Consider the following 17,349-nt stretch of genomic DNA (forward strand, 5'->3'; position numbering starts at 1 on the left):
TAAGCTTTGGTGCTAACTCGAGAGCTCTATTAATAGATGAACATTAAACTTGGTCAACATTTATTGAAAACTCACTGATTAAAACTAAAGTCTCACATGAAAATATCACCTGGAAAAGCAAAAAATAAATGTACCTGTTTGTGGTTGTCACTGTAAGGCCTCTTGATGGACACAAAATGGCGGATTTTTCTAGAAGGTAAGGAAACAATTTTTTTTTCAAGCAGATTTGTGATAAAACCAGCAATGATAGCAGCAGTATTATATATTATTCGTAGTATTTAATACAAATTATTATTTAATAATTCGGCCGGGCTCAGCCCGAAGGAGCGACGTGGGGCCGCCTTCCCGTGGGCTCACCACCTACAGGAGGGACCGTAAGGGGCCGGTGCTTAGACAATCGGGTGGCAGTCGAAGGCGGGGGCCTCGACAGCCCGATCCCTGGACACGGAAACTAGCTCTAGGGACGTGGAACGTCACCTCACTGGCGGGGAAGGAGCCCGAGATTGTGCGTGAGGTAGAGAGGTTCCGACTAGCGATAGTCGGACTCACCTCTACGCACAGCTTGGGCTCTGGTACCACACTCCTCGAGAGAGGATGGACTCTTCACCCAAGGTGAGAGGCGGCGGGCTGGTGTGGGTTTGCTTATAGCCCCCCAGCTCAGCTGCCATGTGTTGGAGTTTACCCCGGTGAACGAGAGGGTCGCTTCCCTGCGCCTTCGGGTCGGGGATAGGTCTCTCACTGTCGTTTGTGCCTACGGGCCGAACGGCAATGCAGAGTACCCAGCCTTCTTGGAGTCTCTGGGAGGGGTGCTGGAAAGTGCTTCGACTGGGGACTCCGTCGTTTTACTGTGGGACTTCAACGCCCACGTGGGCAACGACAGTGACACCTGGAGGGGCGTGATTGGGAGGAACGGCCCCCCTGATCTGAACCCGAGCGGTGTTCAGTTATTGGACTTCTGTGCTAGTTACAGCTTGTCCATAACGAACACCATGTTCAAGCATAAGGGTGTCCATCAGTACACGTGGCACCAGGACACCCTAGGCCGTAGGTCGATGATTGACTTTGTGGTCGTTTCATCCGACCTCCGGCCGTATGTCTTGGACACTCGGGTGAAGAGAGGGGCGGAGCTGTCAACCGATCACCACCTGGTGGTGAGTTGGATCCGATGGCGGGGGAGGAAGCTGGACAGACTCGGCAGACCCAAACGTACTGTGAGGGTCTGCTGGGAACGTTTGGCCGAGTCTCCTGTCAGAGAGATCTTCAACTCCCACCTCCGGCAGAGCTTCGACCGGATCCCGAGGGAGGCTGGAGATATTGAGTCCGAGTGGACCATGTTCTCCACCTCCATTGTCGAAGCGGCCGCTCGGAGCTGTGGCCGAAAGGTTTCCGGTGCCTGTCGAGGCGGCAATCCCCGAACCCGGTGGTGGACACCGGAAGTAAGGGATGCCGTCAAGCTGAAGAAGGAGTCCTATCGGGCCTGGTTGGCTTGTGGGACTCCAGAGGCAGCTGACAGGTACCGGCAGGCCAAGCGGACTACAGCCCGGGTGGTTGTGGAGGCAAAAACTCGGGCCTGGGAGGAGTTCGGTGAGGCCATGGAGAAGGACTATCGGTCAGCCTCGAAGAGATTCTGGCAAACCGTCCGGCGCCTCAGGAGAGGGAAGCAGTGCCCTACCAACGCTGTTTACAGTAGAGGTGGGGAGCTGTTGACCTCAACTGGGGATGTCGTTGGACGGTGGAAGGAATACTTCGAGGATCTCCTCAATCCCGCTGTCACGTCTTCCATTGAGGAAGCAGAGGCTGAGGGCTCAGATGTGGACTCGTCCATAACCCAAGCTGAAGTCACCGAGGTAGTCAAGAAACTCCTCGGTGTCAAGGCACCGGGGGTGGATGAGATCCGCCCTGAGTACCTCAAGTCTCTGGATGTTGTGGGGCTGTCTAGGCTGACACGCCTCTGCAGCATCGCGTGGCAGTCGGGGACGGTGCCTCTGGGATGGCAGACCGGGGTGGTGGTCCCTCTTTTTAAGAAGGGGGACCGGAGGGTGGGTTCCAACTACAGGGGGATCACACTTCTCAGCCTCCCTGGGAAAGTCTATGCCAGGGTACTGGAGAGGAGAATCCGGCCGATAGTAGAACCTCGGATTCAGGAGGAACAGTGTGGTTTTCGTCCAGGCCGTGGAACACTGGACCAGCTCTATACCCTCTACAGGGTGCTGGAGGGTTCATGGGAGTATGCCCAACCAGTCCACATGTGCTTTGTGGATTTGGAGAAGGCATTCGACTGTGTCCCTCGCGGCGGCCTGTGGAGGGTTCTCCGGGAGTATGGGGTTTGCTAAGGGCTATCCGGTCCCTGTACGAACGGAGCAGGAGCTTGGTTCGTATTGCCAGCTGTAAGTCAGACTTGTTCCCGGTGCGTGTTGGACTCCGGCAGGGCTGCCCTTTGTCGCCGGTTCTGTTCATGATTTTTATGGACAGAATTTCTAGGCGCAGCCAGGGGCCGGAGGGGGTCAGGTTTGGTGACAACACGATTTCGTCTCTGCTCTTTGCGGATGATGTTGTCGTGTTGGCCTCATCAGGCCAGGACCTTCAGCATGCACTGGGACGGTTTGCAGCCGAGTGTGAAGCGGCTGGGATGAGAATCAGCACCTCCAAATCCGAGGCCATGGTCCTCAGTCGGAAAAGGGTGGCTTGCCCACTTCAGGTTGGTGGAGAGTTCCTGCCTCAAGTGGAGGAGTTTAAGTATCTTGGGGTCTTGTTCACGAGTGAGGGAAGGATGGAACGGGAGATTGACAGACGGATCGGTGCAGCTTCTGCAGTAATGCGGTCGATGTACCGGTCTGTCGTGGTGAAGAAAGAGCTGAGCCGCAAGGCGAAGCTCTCGATTTACCGGTCAATCTACGTTCCTACTCTCACCTATGGTCATGAGCTTTGGGTCATGACCGAAAGGACAAGATCCCGGATACAGGCGGCCGAAATGTGCTTTCTCCGCAGGGTGGCTGGGCGATCCCTTAGAGATAGGGTGAGAAGCTCAGTCACCCGGGAGGAGCTCAGAGTAGAGCCGCTGCTCCTCCACATCGAGAGGGGTCAGCTGAGGTGGCTCGGGCATCTGTTCCGGATGCCTCCTGGACGCCTTCCCGGGAAGGTGTTCCGGGCACATCCCACTGGGAGGAGACCCCGGGGGAGACCTAGGACACGCTGGAGAGACTATGTCTCCCGGCTGGCCTGGGAACGCCTCGGTGTCCCCCCAGAAGAGCTGGAGGAAGTGTCTAGGGAGAGGGAAGTCTGGGGTTCTCTGCTTAGACTGCTGCCCCCGCGACCCGGCCCCGGATAAGCGGTAGAAGATGGATGGATGGATGGATATTATTTAATAAAAAAAAATGCATTTTTTTATATTATTTATATATAACAGATAATATATTAAATATATTTATTATAATATTAAATAGATATAAAACGGAGTTAATATAACTAAACATTAATTTAAAATTTAATAAAATATAACATTCTAAAATTAAATTTGTAAAGTTTTAATTCATTTGAGGTTTCATTAAAAAAAAAAAACATCATCATGTGACTCACCCTCCCTGGCCAATCACAGGAGTGATTCTGACATATTGCTGAATACTGTCCCCTGACTTCCTCCGTGAGAAATAGATCCCCTGCCATTCCTAAGCAAACAAAAACACACATATTGAAACAAATCGGTTAATAATCAAATTAATGATAACTACTGTTTAGGATTGTGAAAGGGGCCATGACTAAAGTCAAACATGGTCTAATATTATGACCTTCATAAATAAGCAATGTGCTGGTGACGGCTAACCTTTCCTTTCTTGATGCAGGTGTTGATGGTGTCCAGCAGGTCGGCGCTGTTCTTCTCACTCTTAGGCAGTTCGGTCAACTCCTTACCGATCAGTTCACCTCTATGATAGCCCATCATCTTTTCAAATGCTGGATTTACATACTAAAAATGCAAAGAAAAATAAATACATCTGAATATCAACAAGTATACATCAGAGACAGGGGAAAACATATGTATATGTATTCTTGAATACACCATTACTACTAGCACTGCTAGTAAAACAAACTGATCAAAAAGTAAAAATATGTTAATTAATAGTAATATTTAGAATATTCATATTCATTTATGTTTAAAAATCAAATATTCAATGTGAATAAATATTAAGTGACATAAAAAAGACCTATTATTATTAATCATCTTAATTCCAATTACTTGCATGACAATTAATCAGGGGCAAAATATGATGATTGTGACAAGCGTACACTAAATAATTTGGTATTTAAAAACTTTAATCTTATGAATATCAAACAAGTATTTTCATTTTAGTTTTATTCACTGTTCTCCATTCCCAGACACTGAAGGGGGTCACACACCAGACGAGAAACGCAGCATTGTGTCGAAGCACATCTTTAAAATTTTGCCAATTTGGTGATTAGATGAAGTGTTTTGGATTGCCATCTTGAACTGAACGTGAAGTATCCGGTGTGTGATACCTGTCAGCTGTCCTAGTGTGTGACAGTTTCAACTCTACTGTGTTACATCCAGGCAGTAGTCCTTGTAAGGATGTTGTTTTGAATAAAAATGTAACCAAATCCCAGTGGGACGGTCCATTCTGATCCCAAAACTCACTTGTATGACATGATCTTCACTGCTGATCTCCACGGCTTCCTGGCACTGTTCTAATGCGGTAAAAACCGAGTTACAAGCCCTGCATCAACAGAAACACATCAACAAACACTGAAGCCTTCAGTGACCGTCGCACTGCAGTGTCTTCAATGAACATCTCGTTTGCTTAGGCTTTAGACTTACCTCAGTTTGAACTGGGCTCGAACCTCTCCGTGTTCTAACTGGATTAACTCATTATAACAGACTGACACACTGATATTCTCCAGGTACCTCTGAAAGACAGTTAAATCTTCCGTTAAGTGAACTCTAAACAATCTTAAACCTATTATAATACATGTCATATTTAGCTACCGGTGCCGTTCAGCAAGTATGAAATATACAGAAATGGAATAAAGCACTACTTGAAATACATTACTTTAAAGTTTTGGTTTTCGAAATAATCTTCTGTGGTAATCAACCCACAAATTAAATATGACTTAACCTGTTAGCCAGCACCCCCCATTATGGGACTCACAGCTGAAAGTGCTCTAACTAACTTATAATTGTAATAGTTTCCTTCTTCAGTGTGTTACAAACATAATTGTGGTGTCTTTAGAAAGAAGACACTTTGGGCTTTACTTTTTATCAACCAGATTTGATAATGCTCAAAAATATTAAAAGTTATAGACACTAAAGTGCCTTGAATTTTTTTTACCACTCTTAAATATTTTTTTATTTGATATAAAAATACATGAAATAAGTCCTGGAGCAATCTAGAAAAGTAATGGGTTGAAAGCCACATGTCTCATGAGTTTCTATTTCAAATCTGAATAAAATATCATGAAAAATGAGATTCCTGCAAATATTTTTCTGAGACTGTCTACACCCCCCACCCCCCCCAAATATAAGAAAATATATTTCCCAATAGTATTGAAGGCTTCTACAAACTATTTAGTCAGTAAACATACCACTGCATAGTTTTTTTCAATTATAAAACACTAGACATAAACTTAGACATCATATAAATGATTTATTTGAGCAGTAGAAAAATACAATAAGAATAATTTGAGTAAGAAAAATAAGAATAATAAGAAAAATAAAAAAACATTTAACATTGTTTGCCAATATAGAACATCCTGAGATTGCTAGAGATGCATATTTTACAATGAATTACGATGCAAATAAGTGCTGATGTGCTGATGGCCACTTATACAGATGGTAATAACACAAATGTGCCAAAGTAAATAATCCACTCTCCCTATTCATATAGACGCGTTCACTTTGATAGCCGTGACCATTCAGTAATAGCGAGCTGATTTGGGCTGATTTGCACTCAAACAGATGGTAATCATGCACATACATTCACATTCAACATAAAACACACTCTCACATATATAAAAACTCTCTAAAATAAAAAGAAAGACAGGAATTTGCAATCGCTGTAAGTTCCGCCTCCATCAGCTGACAGGTGCGTCAGAGCGCGTCACCAGCTCTCAGGAGAGAGCGCCAAATTCAAACTATTTTCCACCTATTTTTCATTCATTCTTTTTTCCGGTGGATCGCCTCATTCTGTTTGTGACACTGTACGCTGCAAAACTGTGCCGTGTTTTTACTACCAAGACGCAGTTTCCGACCGTGAGTTATTCCATAACAGACGCAAACAATTCTCTCGCTGAAGAAATGAAATGTAAACAAAGGAATTATGATCCATATTTCAAAGTTATTGCTTCGTTGGACTAAACGTGCTTCATGAGATGTTGTTCAGTGGACCCTTACCTTTCTAACTAAACCGGGATTTACAGCTGTGGATGTGTTTATGACTCGTTATTACGACGGATCTGGTATGTACAGCGTTTTCAATGTTTATTTTTTTATGTGAACTGCTTACACAAATGTAGCAAATACAGTCTTTATAAGCTTTCCATTGAAAAACAGCGATCTGTCGTCGATGCTTAAGGCTTAGATCTTTATAATGATACATAGTTTGTCAAGATTAAATTTGTTCTGTTTCATTTAATCTATTCATAATCACTTGCATGTGCGTGTGGGAGAGGCTTTGAGGACGAGGACGTCGGGGTGCAGGTTAACAGGTTAAAAAAAAAAACTTCAAGAACTGTTTGGTACATATTAATCTGAACAGGACACGACCAAACTACTGTTCAGCCCTGCCCCCATGTAGTAGAGCAAACATTCCTGTTTTTGTGTAAAATACTCACTCTGGAGAAGCCAGCAGAGAGAAGAGGAAGGACAGATGGTTCCTCCTGATCTGAGGGACTGGAAGAGAGAGAAAGATCAGTAGGAGGAACATGATGGACAACCGTAGCACATGGATAATAGATAAAAGCGTTCTCTGAGGTCTTACGTTTGTGGCATCACTGCTAAAATAACAGCGTGTTCAGAAGGCTTGGTCGCTCGAATCATCCTGTTTAAAAACACATATGATAACATAAAAGTAGGTTTGTACATTTTCTGATTTCATCATGACAGTGAAATCGAGTATCTTGTACACACTCTCTCTCACATGCATAGACATCTACTAGGAAAAAAATTATTTGGCAACTACTAGATTTGGCAGAGAGCTGTAAGCTTTGAGTATGAGTGTGCGCACATGGATTTAAGCCTCTGTGCAGGATGGGAAATTAACACCTGCAACCAGCCAAATGCAGGCCACTCCCTCCACAGTGGAGAGTAATTTTAGCTTATTTACCTGGCGGCCACTGTGGTGGGTAACCTGGTCTTAAAGATTCACTCAAAAATTATTCTTAAAAACTGATTCTTTTTAGTGAATCAAAAACATTTAGCTGCACCAGTGTTGCACGCTTTCTGAAATGAATGAATCTTATGAGTCAGATCTTTTAATGAATGACTGGAAAAGGTTTGAAACTGGTTTGAATCAGACTGAAACACTGCCCGTATAATTCACATACATAAAGTACAGTCTTTCATACAATGCCATTCAGAAGCTTAGGGTTGGTAAGATTTTTTAAAATATTTAAAAAAAAAAAGAGTCTCATATTCTCACCAACTCTGCATTCATTTGATCAAAAATACAGTAAAAAGAGTAAAATTATGAAATATTACTCAAATTTAAAATAACTCTTTTCTATTTTAATATGTAATTTATTCCTGTGATCAAAGCTGAATTTTAGCAGTTATTACTGAAGTCTTCAGTGTCACATGATCCTTCAGAAATCATTCTAATATGGCGATTTCTTCGTATTATTATTCATTAATAATTAATATAAATATAAAAATGTATATTAAACTTTTAAACAGTAGTGTAAGAAAAATACACATTATAACTGAAATTTTCCCAAATGAATCCATGAACTTGTAAATCAAAATCAAATTGAATTTGGAATTCTGAATTCTGTAAAAACTATTTTATGTAAATTGTGAGTTATTGTATATAACTTAATAGCAAAAAACAGTGTTTTGTGGCTAAAAAAAAAGTTAATTTCCCATCCTGCCTCTATGACAGAGCTAAAATTTGCTGTGTATAAGAGATGAAGAGAAATGAGCGAGAGACAGATGATGAATGGTTTGGTTGTACCCACCGGCAGACGGCATCAGCCTCAAAGTACCGTGAGTGTCGGCCATCAATGATGATGATCTCGTGGTGTTTATCCAAGAAACACTCCACCGCAGACTCAGGTGTTCGTGCGATGTTACACCTGAACCCCGCCCGCTCACACGCCCACCAGAACGCATCGCTCTGACTGTCCTCTTTAGCAAAGACCAGTAACACCTGAGCGAGACAGAGACGGAGAGAGAGTGAGGTGCTGTTGGTGGGTGCATGTGAAAGGTCAACAGTCTTTCATCCCGGTCAGCGTTGTGTAACCATGGAGCTGCGATGTGAAATTCCACATGGCCCAGGTCGTTCAGGACGCCTGTCACTGCTACCTCGCTCAGGAGGCCCGCTGTGCAGTGTCACACGTCCACCTACAGGGGGCAGAGAGACCTCACCACCTCGCACACTCATTTTCAAACAATCTTCTACTGACACTAATTATCAGAAATGTGCAAAACTATAGATATATAGCACACTCACTAAATCCTACAAAGCAGTTTAACAGTTTTACCCCCTCTATTTCACACAGATTGACTTTAATGTTACCCAAATTCAGTCTGGTGATGTGTTACCTCCTCTATTTTCAGCCATCAGAGGCTTTGAATCCTCTATCGCATTCAATATATAAAGTATATTTAAGTTGTTCAGATGAACAAAGCACAAGGTTTTCTTGCATAATTATCATTTTAATTGTTTGGTCAGAAAGTTCATATATTAGCCTATATATATTCACATTCATAAATCGGGGATTAAACGTGGAATTATGTTCTGTATGCTAAATATGAAAACAAGCGTCTGTGCACAGTACCTATAACTGCGCTTTGCATTTTGTGAGATTGACATGCTAAATGACCAACTGACCTGGTTTACTCTCATTTATTTTGTTCACGAATGAGATGTACCGGTTCATTTCATTTACGAGCAACATGTATCCGTTCGTTCAACTCAACCACGAACAACATGTGTGCCATTTCAGTCATTTCATTCACGAACGACATGTGTCAGTTCATTCAACTCGTTCGCGAACGACATGTGTCCCAGTTCAGTCATTTCGTTCACGAACGATATCTCTAGATCTCGTTCAGATCTCGTTAATTCCAACTAATACGACACACTCAACCCACACATGCGCAGACACACAAGCACTCAGGATAATCTCTGTGTCAATCCTTTGAGACATCTCAAGATTATCCCAGGGGTCACGAGTCCATGTTAAGAGGTCTCTATGTGCCTTCACTCATTGGCCATAGCGTAGAAACAGGACAATGCAGCAATGAATGACAGTAATGCATTGTGATGTCACAGTATCATTCTATCACTGTGCAGCCCATGTGAGATCAAAGCATCACTAAAAAGAGTCCTGTAGTGATGCACTATGATGTCACAGTGACATTCAACAATGTGTTACTGCAGGGACTGTGAGAAATCATAATGGATTACTTGCCTACATGGTTTCATAATGACCTGCAATTAAGTATTAAATCCCATAAGCTTTATATGATCTTTTAAGTTTTGGTCTTTTAATGGAGAAATCTTAATTTGTTTTTATATCAACTAAAGTCTTATGGGTTTGGAATGACATGAGGGTGGGTAAATTATTTAATGACATAATTTCCACTTTGGGTGAACTAACTCTTTAATGCAAACAAATTGCTGAAATCAAACAAAATCACATGGTCACATGTTAAAAGTGTTTAGAATCAATAGATTCTGTAGGTAACACTTCTCATCCTGCTCGTCACATCGAATTGATTATTGGCCAATGGCGAAACTCAAATTAGTCCAAATTTGGTAGATTAATTTAAATAAAGTCAAAGAACATATTCTTTTCATTTAAAGCAACTTCTAGCACAATTATTACTCTAATCATTCGCTTTAAGCAACCAGAGGTTTAGTGCCTCGCACAATGATAATAACATGGATACAAACTCAGTAATTGGCCAATTAAACGTGCACCTTTCGTTTACTCGGCCCAGATCATTAACCAAATCAAAGCCAACAAGACAAACACTTAAAAAGCCAATAAATACACTACCATTCAAAAGTTTGGGCTCAGTAAGATTAAAAAAAAGAAGAAGAAATTAATGCTTTTATTCAGCAAGTATACATTAAATGGATCAAAAAAGACAGTAAGGGCATTTATAATAGTTACTGAAATAGAATATTTATATTTCAAAAACCTGTGTATCACAGTTCCCACAAAAAATAAAGCAGCAGAACTATTTTCAGTAAAAATGTTTTTTACAACGGCAAATGAGCAATTCATGTGACACCATAGACTAAAGTAATTATGCTGAAAATTCAGCTTTGCATCACAGGAATAAATTTAATTTTAAAGTATATATATAAAAAAAGTTATTTTACATTGTAATAATATTTCGCATTATTACTGTATTTTCAATCAAATAAATAAAGCCTTGGTGAGCATAAGAGACTTTAAAAATCGTACCGACTCCAAACTTTCGAAGCTACAAATTCAAACATAGACATAATGACTAAACAGGACTGCACCTGAATGGGCTCCTGGGTCAGTCGCATTGGCCCCAAACGCTCTTCTGCTGCAGACACCTGAGTGATCAAGAGAAACAGGTATGTTTCATTGAAATGAGGTTAAAAAGGAAACAAAAGCAATAATGCATCTGGTCTTACCATCTCAGAGCCTTGAAGCAACATTCTGACATTTTGTCCTGTTTTTAATCACATACTGTTTGTACATGTGCTTGAATGTCCAAGAATGCAACCATTAACGCTAACTAAACAAAATTAGTCCACCGAAGAAATAATGTTTCACAGGCTGAAATAATGATGGCAAATGTAGCCGTCCTGATCAGCACCAACTCCAATCCAAGTGTGTTATTCAGCTGATTTAAACACGACTATCCATATTCCTCTTGTCAAATTGTTTTAAATGCCATTTTAACTGTTCTATTGCTTCGTCAGATATGATACACATTGCAAAAAGGCTGGTTAGCACGGAGTTGTCCAAATGGTACAGCAAAATTGTTGCAATGACAGAGAGCAGGTGGCTCAAAGCTTCCTGCGTCATCCACTTTAACACTACACATAAGCCTCTCAGCAAGAATCACACGCTCACACACACAAACACACATGCACAAAAAGCCTTCAGGCTAAATGTGGATTCTAATCACTATTAAAGCAGCATATGTAATGCACATTTAATTTTGCCAAGACAAAAGAGATGAGTAAAATGAGATGAACGAGAGAGTCTTATTTTCCAGTAAAAAGATATAAACATTAAAATAAAATCAATTAACTTACTCTTGCTCTTGTGTAAATAGCACAGCATGAATTTGCTTTGGTCATCTGCCTGTTTTATGTTAATTATTACTGTTGAGAGGCCATCTAGAGTCAAGAGCTTCTATTCCTGTGACTACACACACACACACACACACACACACACACACACACCTCTTGGATGTGTTTAATTGGACAGTCCAACAGTCATAACACAATCACAATCTTTACAGCTTCAACAAATGCAATTATCAATTTCTCTACAATTGTCACATTCAGTAAAATACTGAATCTATGCACGTACTTTAGCAATCTAGTGTTCCTTCACAAACCCTGACAAAAACATAATTTTGTAAAAACACAGTATCATTCTATGTAAAAAAAAATCAGCTTTTCTTTTGTTTTACATATAAATTAAACTGCAACCAGTTGCTTGAAATTTATTGAGACTAATGTGAAATGAATGTGAAAAGCACAAAACACCTAAAAAAAAAAAGGCATTGTGGCATTAACAAGGTAAAAATATTTAATATTGTGGTATTTTGATATACAGCATGAATAACTACCATAATCATGTCATGGAATTTTATATAATATAATTTTTTTTCATGATCACAAATTGTACAGTAGGCAATCTATAACAGCATTAAAGGGGTAATTTCATAAATGTAATCATTTTATTTTTTACCTGAGGTCCACTTGTAATATTATTATTATTTTTCTTTTTATAAAAATATAATATGGTACCCTTTTTAAATTATATAATTTTATATTATAAGAAAAATATGAGTTTATTTGCACAAAAAGGTGTCTCTTGAGATCTGAAAGCTACACTATGGAAAATCAGATATTTCATACTAGGACCCCTTTAAAAGTGACAATCGGAAGAGACAATTGACAACATCTTTTTATTTTCCGGTCAAAGGCCATAACTAAAACCACTGTTACACAATGTTTTCTCAATAACAATTACAAAACAGTAGAGAGAACACTTTGCTATTGGAAATTCAATAACATTTATGTCCCAATTCAATAGAGAGGAACGAGGAGATGCCGGGGAATACTTTAACAAGACTTTAATTCCATGAATGAAGGGAGACAAACTCAAGAACTCAGGATGACATTTAACAACGTACAGCAAACTAGGGACTGAGAACACTTTAAATACACAAACACCAATGGAACACACCTGGGAGCAAATGAACTAAATAGTAAAACAGAGCTGGAAACGAATTCACACAACGAGGACAGGAACAGGACACATGAGGAGCAAAACACATGGAACGGAGTCTGACATAATGCCCGCCTCCGGAAGGGATCATACAGCTTTGATGGCTGTGTCAATAAACAAACCAAACGTTTTACTCCTTCGTATGTCGCTTAATTATCTTTAAATGACTCCACATGCTTCATTTCAGTCCCTCTTCAAAGAGAGCCTGTGGATTTCAGCTCTTCTGATGCTGCATTGTGCTGCAGATCTCTTTCAGGATAAAAGACCTGTGGTGTTCTCCTAGCTTTCAAACACACACACACACACACACACACACACACACACACACACACACACACACACACACACACACACACACACACACACACACACACACACACACACACCTTAAAATGTACACTTCATCTTTTCTATATCTAAAGATAATATCAATATTTATAAAGCAAAGCTACTATATAAATATTATAAATGCAATATACATTACGGTTCAAAAGTCTGAGGTCAGTATGACCTCACCAAGGCTGAATTTATTTGATCAAAAAATCCAGTAAAATGGTAATATTGTGAAAATTTAAAAGAACTGTTTTACATTTGAATATATTTAAAAATGTAATTTATGTCGCTGCTGATTTCTGTGATATCAAAGCAGAATTTTCAGCATCATTACTCCAGTCTTCAGTGTTTTTCCAATAAAATTATATATGTGTGTACTGTCACTTTTTATCAATTTAATTCACCAATACTGAATAAATGTATTAATGTCTTTTAAAAAATACCCAAAGTGTAGGGTATAAAAAAAATATTAATTATATACATCTATATGAACGAATATGAAATTACGCTGCTGCATTTCTAGATATGATTAAGTACCTTTAGTTATCTTAATCTTATCTTGACCTCTTTCATCTCCTGTATTTTCAAGAATCCCGAGTCTCTCTCTGGTTCTCTCGTGGTGTGTTCCTCTTCCCAGCACACTGAGTGTGTTTAGACTCAGTCATGTGCTTTATTGAGGACAACAAACAGAGAGAAACATAAATCCACATGAAGAACAAAAGCCTTCCTTCACAGAGTAACAGGTCACGATAAAATATGATCCCCGCTATATTTAGAACCCCCAGATGAAAGTAGGCAAGCGGCAGCGCTGCGGCTCTATTGATTCAGATTTACTTATCACATTACATAATATATCACTTAGATAGTATTTCTGTCCAGTTAACCCCTAGGTGACTTGGAGATGCTAGAATCAAAGCACATTCTCATTCAAACATGGTCATGGTTGATTTTATTCCTATATATATATACACACACACACACACACAACTAAATAAAAAACTAGAAAAGTATACGTTTTATGAAAGCTGTTGTGGAAACTGTGTTTATACTTTTTTTCTCTCTTAGGATTCTTTGATGAATATAAAGTTCAAAAGAACAGTATTTCTTTGAAATACAATTATTTTGTAATTTTATAAATGTCTTTAGTGTCATTTAAAAATATGTATATTTTACACAAGATTTAATATAGATGTATTTTTTCACAGTTTTTGAAACACTTTTTAAGAAAAAATTTCACTCAGAAATTCCTAGTAAATTTCAAAAACAATCCCAAAGAAATGGCAAGTAACACATTGAATTAGAAGTAGAAAAACTGAAAAAGTATTTTCTTGTAAAACACATCAATAATCTTTACATAAAATGCATAATACAAACCTACTGCTAACAGAGATTAACATTCTAAAAACAAAAAACATCTAAAATGCATTACAAAATAAATAAACATATGTATGTATATACACTACCAGTCAAAAGTTTGGGATCAGAATGATTATTATTATTTTTTTTTTTTTTTGTCTTATCAAGGCTGCTTTTATTTGATTAAAAATACAGGAAAAATTTATATGTTGTGTAATATTATTATGATGTAAAATAATGTTTTTCTATTTTAATATACATTAAAATCTAATTTGTTCCTGTGATGCAAGGGAATTGATTTTATCTGCTCTCTCCATCAGTACAGAGTCATTCAGTAATCATCCAAAGATCCCCTTTTCACTCTGACAGCAACAAAAAGTCAAATATATATATATGAGTGTGACCAACACAACAAGCACATCTCTAATAAAAAGTTACCATAGCTCTTACATGGTGACCACAGTTTAACTGTTAAACCACATGAAATCTCATGGATACTTATGTGAAATCATTGTAAGGGTGGCCTTACGTGGCCTTTTTTCCAGGACATAACCTGGCCTGGGATTTCTATGTTGTATTTCATACATTATATGTACATATATTTGCCCGTTCTCTGTACATCCCACCTTCTCGCACACCATGATTGGTTGATTTTGTGTAATGCCTGCAAGCTATTGGTCAAACAACTTTTCAGCATGTCTTGAAAACAAAGCCACACTGGACATTTCAGGCAGTTTAGAAATCCAGGTCATGTCCCAGAAATTATATTTCCATATTTTAATGGGAACATTAACACAACCTTCTTGGAACATATTTTTGTTAGCTGGGTTCAAAATCACTCCATGCAGGAATTAAAATTTTAAGATACCTTTTGGTAGATTCATTAAATCAATTTTCAAAATATATTACTTGATTTCAATCGAGGAAATCATTGTTCTACAACATTGTATATTCATTTATTGTTCAAAGAAACAAGACTACAAACCAAGCAGGTTTATGAACTGAATATCTAGCATTGAATAATTGCTGATAAGAGCTTTACGATACAGATAAAATGTAATATTGTGTAATATTATTATGATGTAAAATAATGTTTTTCTATTTTAATATACATTCAAATCTAATTTATTCCTGTGATGCAAAGCTGAATTTTCAGCATCACACTTCAGTCTCACATTATCCTTCAGAAATCATTATTAAATGGTGATTTATTATCAGTGCTGGAAACTGTTGTGCTGCTTTAATTAAAAAAAAAAAAGATACCATCCTTAAGAAATCATTCTAATATGCTGATTTATTATTAGAATTATCAATGTTGACAGTTGTGCTGCTGTATATGTTTTTTGGAAACTGCAATTTTTTTTCAGGATTCTTTGATGAATAAAAAGTTAAATATAATATAATCTTATAAATTAATATAAATCTTTTCTAACAATATACACTACAGTTCAAAAGTTTAGAAAAAAATGTAAAAAATTGTTATTCTTTTTTTTATTTTAAAGAAATTACAACTTTTATTGAGCAAGGATGTGTTAAATTCATTAAGAAGTGATATCAAAGATTTATATTGTTAGAAAAGATTTATATTTTGAATAAATGCTGTTTTTTTTTTTACTTCATCAAAGCATCCTGAAAAAATTATTGCAGTTTCCAAAAAACATTTAGCAGCACCGGCAACATTGATAATTCTAATAAAAAATCAGCATATTAGAATGATTTCTTAAGGATCATGTGACACTTTATACTGGAGTAATGCCTGATGGAAATTCAGCTTTGCATCACAGAAATAAATTATATTTTAAAGGATATTAAAATAGAAACTATTATTTAATATCGTAATAACATTTTGCATTATTTAATTATTTTTTCAGTATTTTTGTTCAAATAAATGCAGCCTTGATGAACATAAGAGCCTTCTTTATTTAAAAAAAAAAAAAACCTTTTCACCATTAGTGCATATACACTCACTGGCCACCTTATTAGGTACACTTTGCTAGTACCAGGTTTAAGTCCTACTTTTGCCTTCAGAACTGCCTTAATTCTTCATGGCATAGATTCAACAAGGTGTTGGAAACATTCCTCAGAGATTCTGGTCCATATTGACCTAATAGCATCACACAGTTGCTGCAGATTTGTCGGCTGCACATCCATGATGAGAATCTCCCGTTCCACCACATCCCAAAGCTGCTCTATTGGACTGAGATCTGGTGACTGTGGAAGCCATTTGAGTAAAGTGAACTCATTGTCATGTTCAAGAAACCAGTCTGAGGTGATTTAATGTGATCTTCGTGGAAGTAGCCATCAGAAGATACACACTGGGTAGTCATAAAGGGATGGACATGGTCAGCAACAATTCTCAGATAGGCTGTGGCGTTTAAACGATGCTCAGTTGGTACTAAAGGGCCCAAAGTGTGCCAAGAAAATATCCCACACACCATTGCACCACCACCACCACCAACCTGAACGGTTGAGACAAGGCAGAATGGATGCATGCTTTCATGTCCTTTGGGCCAAATTCTGACCATACCATCTGAATGTCGCAGCAGAAATCAAGACTCATCAGACCAGGAAATGTTTTTCCAATCTTCTATTGATCAATTCTGGTGAGTCTGTGTGAAATGTTGACTTTGTTTCCCATTCTTAGCTGACAGGAGCAGCACCTGGTGCAGTCTTCTGCTGCTGTAGCTCATCTGCTCCAGGGTTCAATGTGTTGTGCGTTCAGAGATGGTATTCTGTATACCTTGTTAGTAACAAGTGGTTATTTGAATTACTGTTGCCTTTCTATCATCATCTCTAACCAATCTGCCCATTCTCCTCTCACCTCTGATATCAACATGGCATTTTCATTCACACAAATGCCACTCACTGGATATTTTCTATTTTTTGGACCATTCTCTGTAAACCCTAGAGATGGTTGTACGTGAAAATAGAAGTAGATAGGCAGTTTTTGGAAATACTCAGACCAGCCCGTCTGGCACC

At 38.9% G+C, this 17,349-nt stretch overlaps 1 protein-coding gene across 3 annotated transcripts in view; it reads right to left on the reverse strand.

The window, feature by feature from the left end:
• LOC132130392 (high affinity cAMP-specific and IBMX-insensitive 3',5'-cyclic phosphodiesterase 8B-like) overlaps positions 1–17,349 on the reverse strand; it is a 52,094-nt gene that overhangs the window by 17,575 nt on the left and 17,170 nt on the right. For 2 of the 3 annotated variants that reach the window (XM_059542098.1, XM_059542097.1), the window contains exons 2-10: positions 10,707–10,763; positions 8,182–8,372; positions 6,987–7,046; positions 6,841–6,898; positions 4,829–4,917; positions 4,649–4,727; positions 3,821–3,961; positions 3,577–3,665; positions 135–189 (exon numbers count right to left, since the gene is read on the reverse strand). In XM_059542098.1, coding sequence (XP_059398081.1) covers positions 135–189; positions 3,577–3,665; positions 3,821–3,961; positions 4,649–4,727; positions 4,829–4,917; positions 6,841–6,898; positions 6,987–7,046; positions 8,182–8,372; positions 10,707–10,763 — 819 coding nt within the window. Of the gene's footprint in view, positions 1–134; positions 190–3,576; positions 3,666–3,820; positions 3,962–4,648; positions 4,728–4,828; positions 4,918–6,840; positions 6,899–6,986; positions 7,047–8,181; positions 8,373–10,706; positions 10,764–10,844; positions 11,298–17,349 lie in introns of those variants that run through there. The other variant, XM_059542099.1, reaches the window with a different exon arrangement.

Source organism: Carassius carassius, chromosome 47 (assembly GCF_963082965.1).
Source record: "Carassius carassius chromosome 47, fCarCar2.1, whole genome shotgun sequence".
NCBI lineage: Eukaryota > Metazoa > Chordata > Actinopteri > Cypriniformes > Cyprinidae > Carassius > Carassius carassius.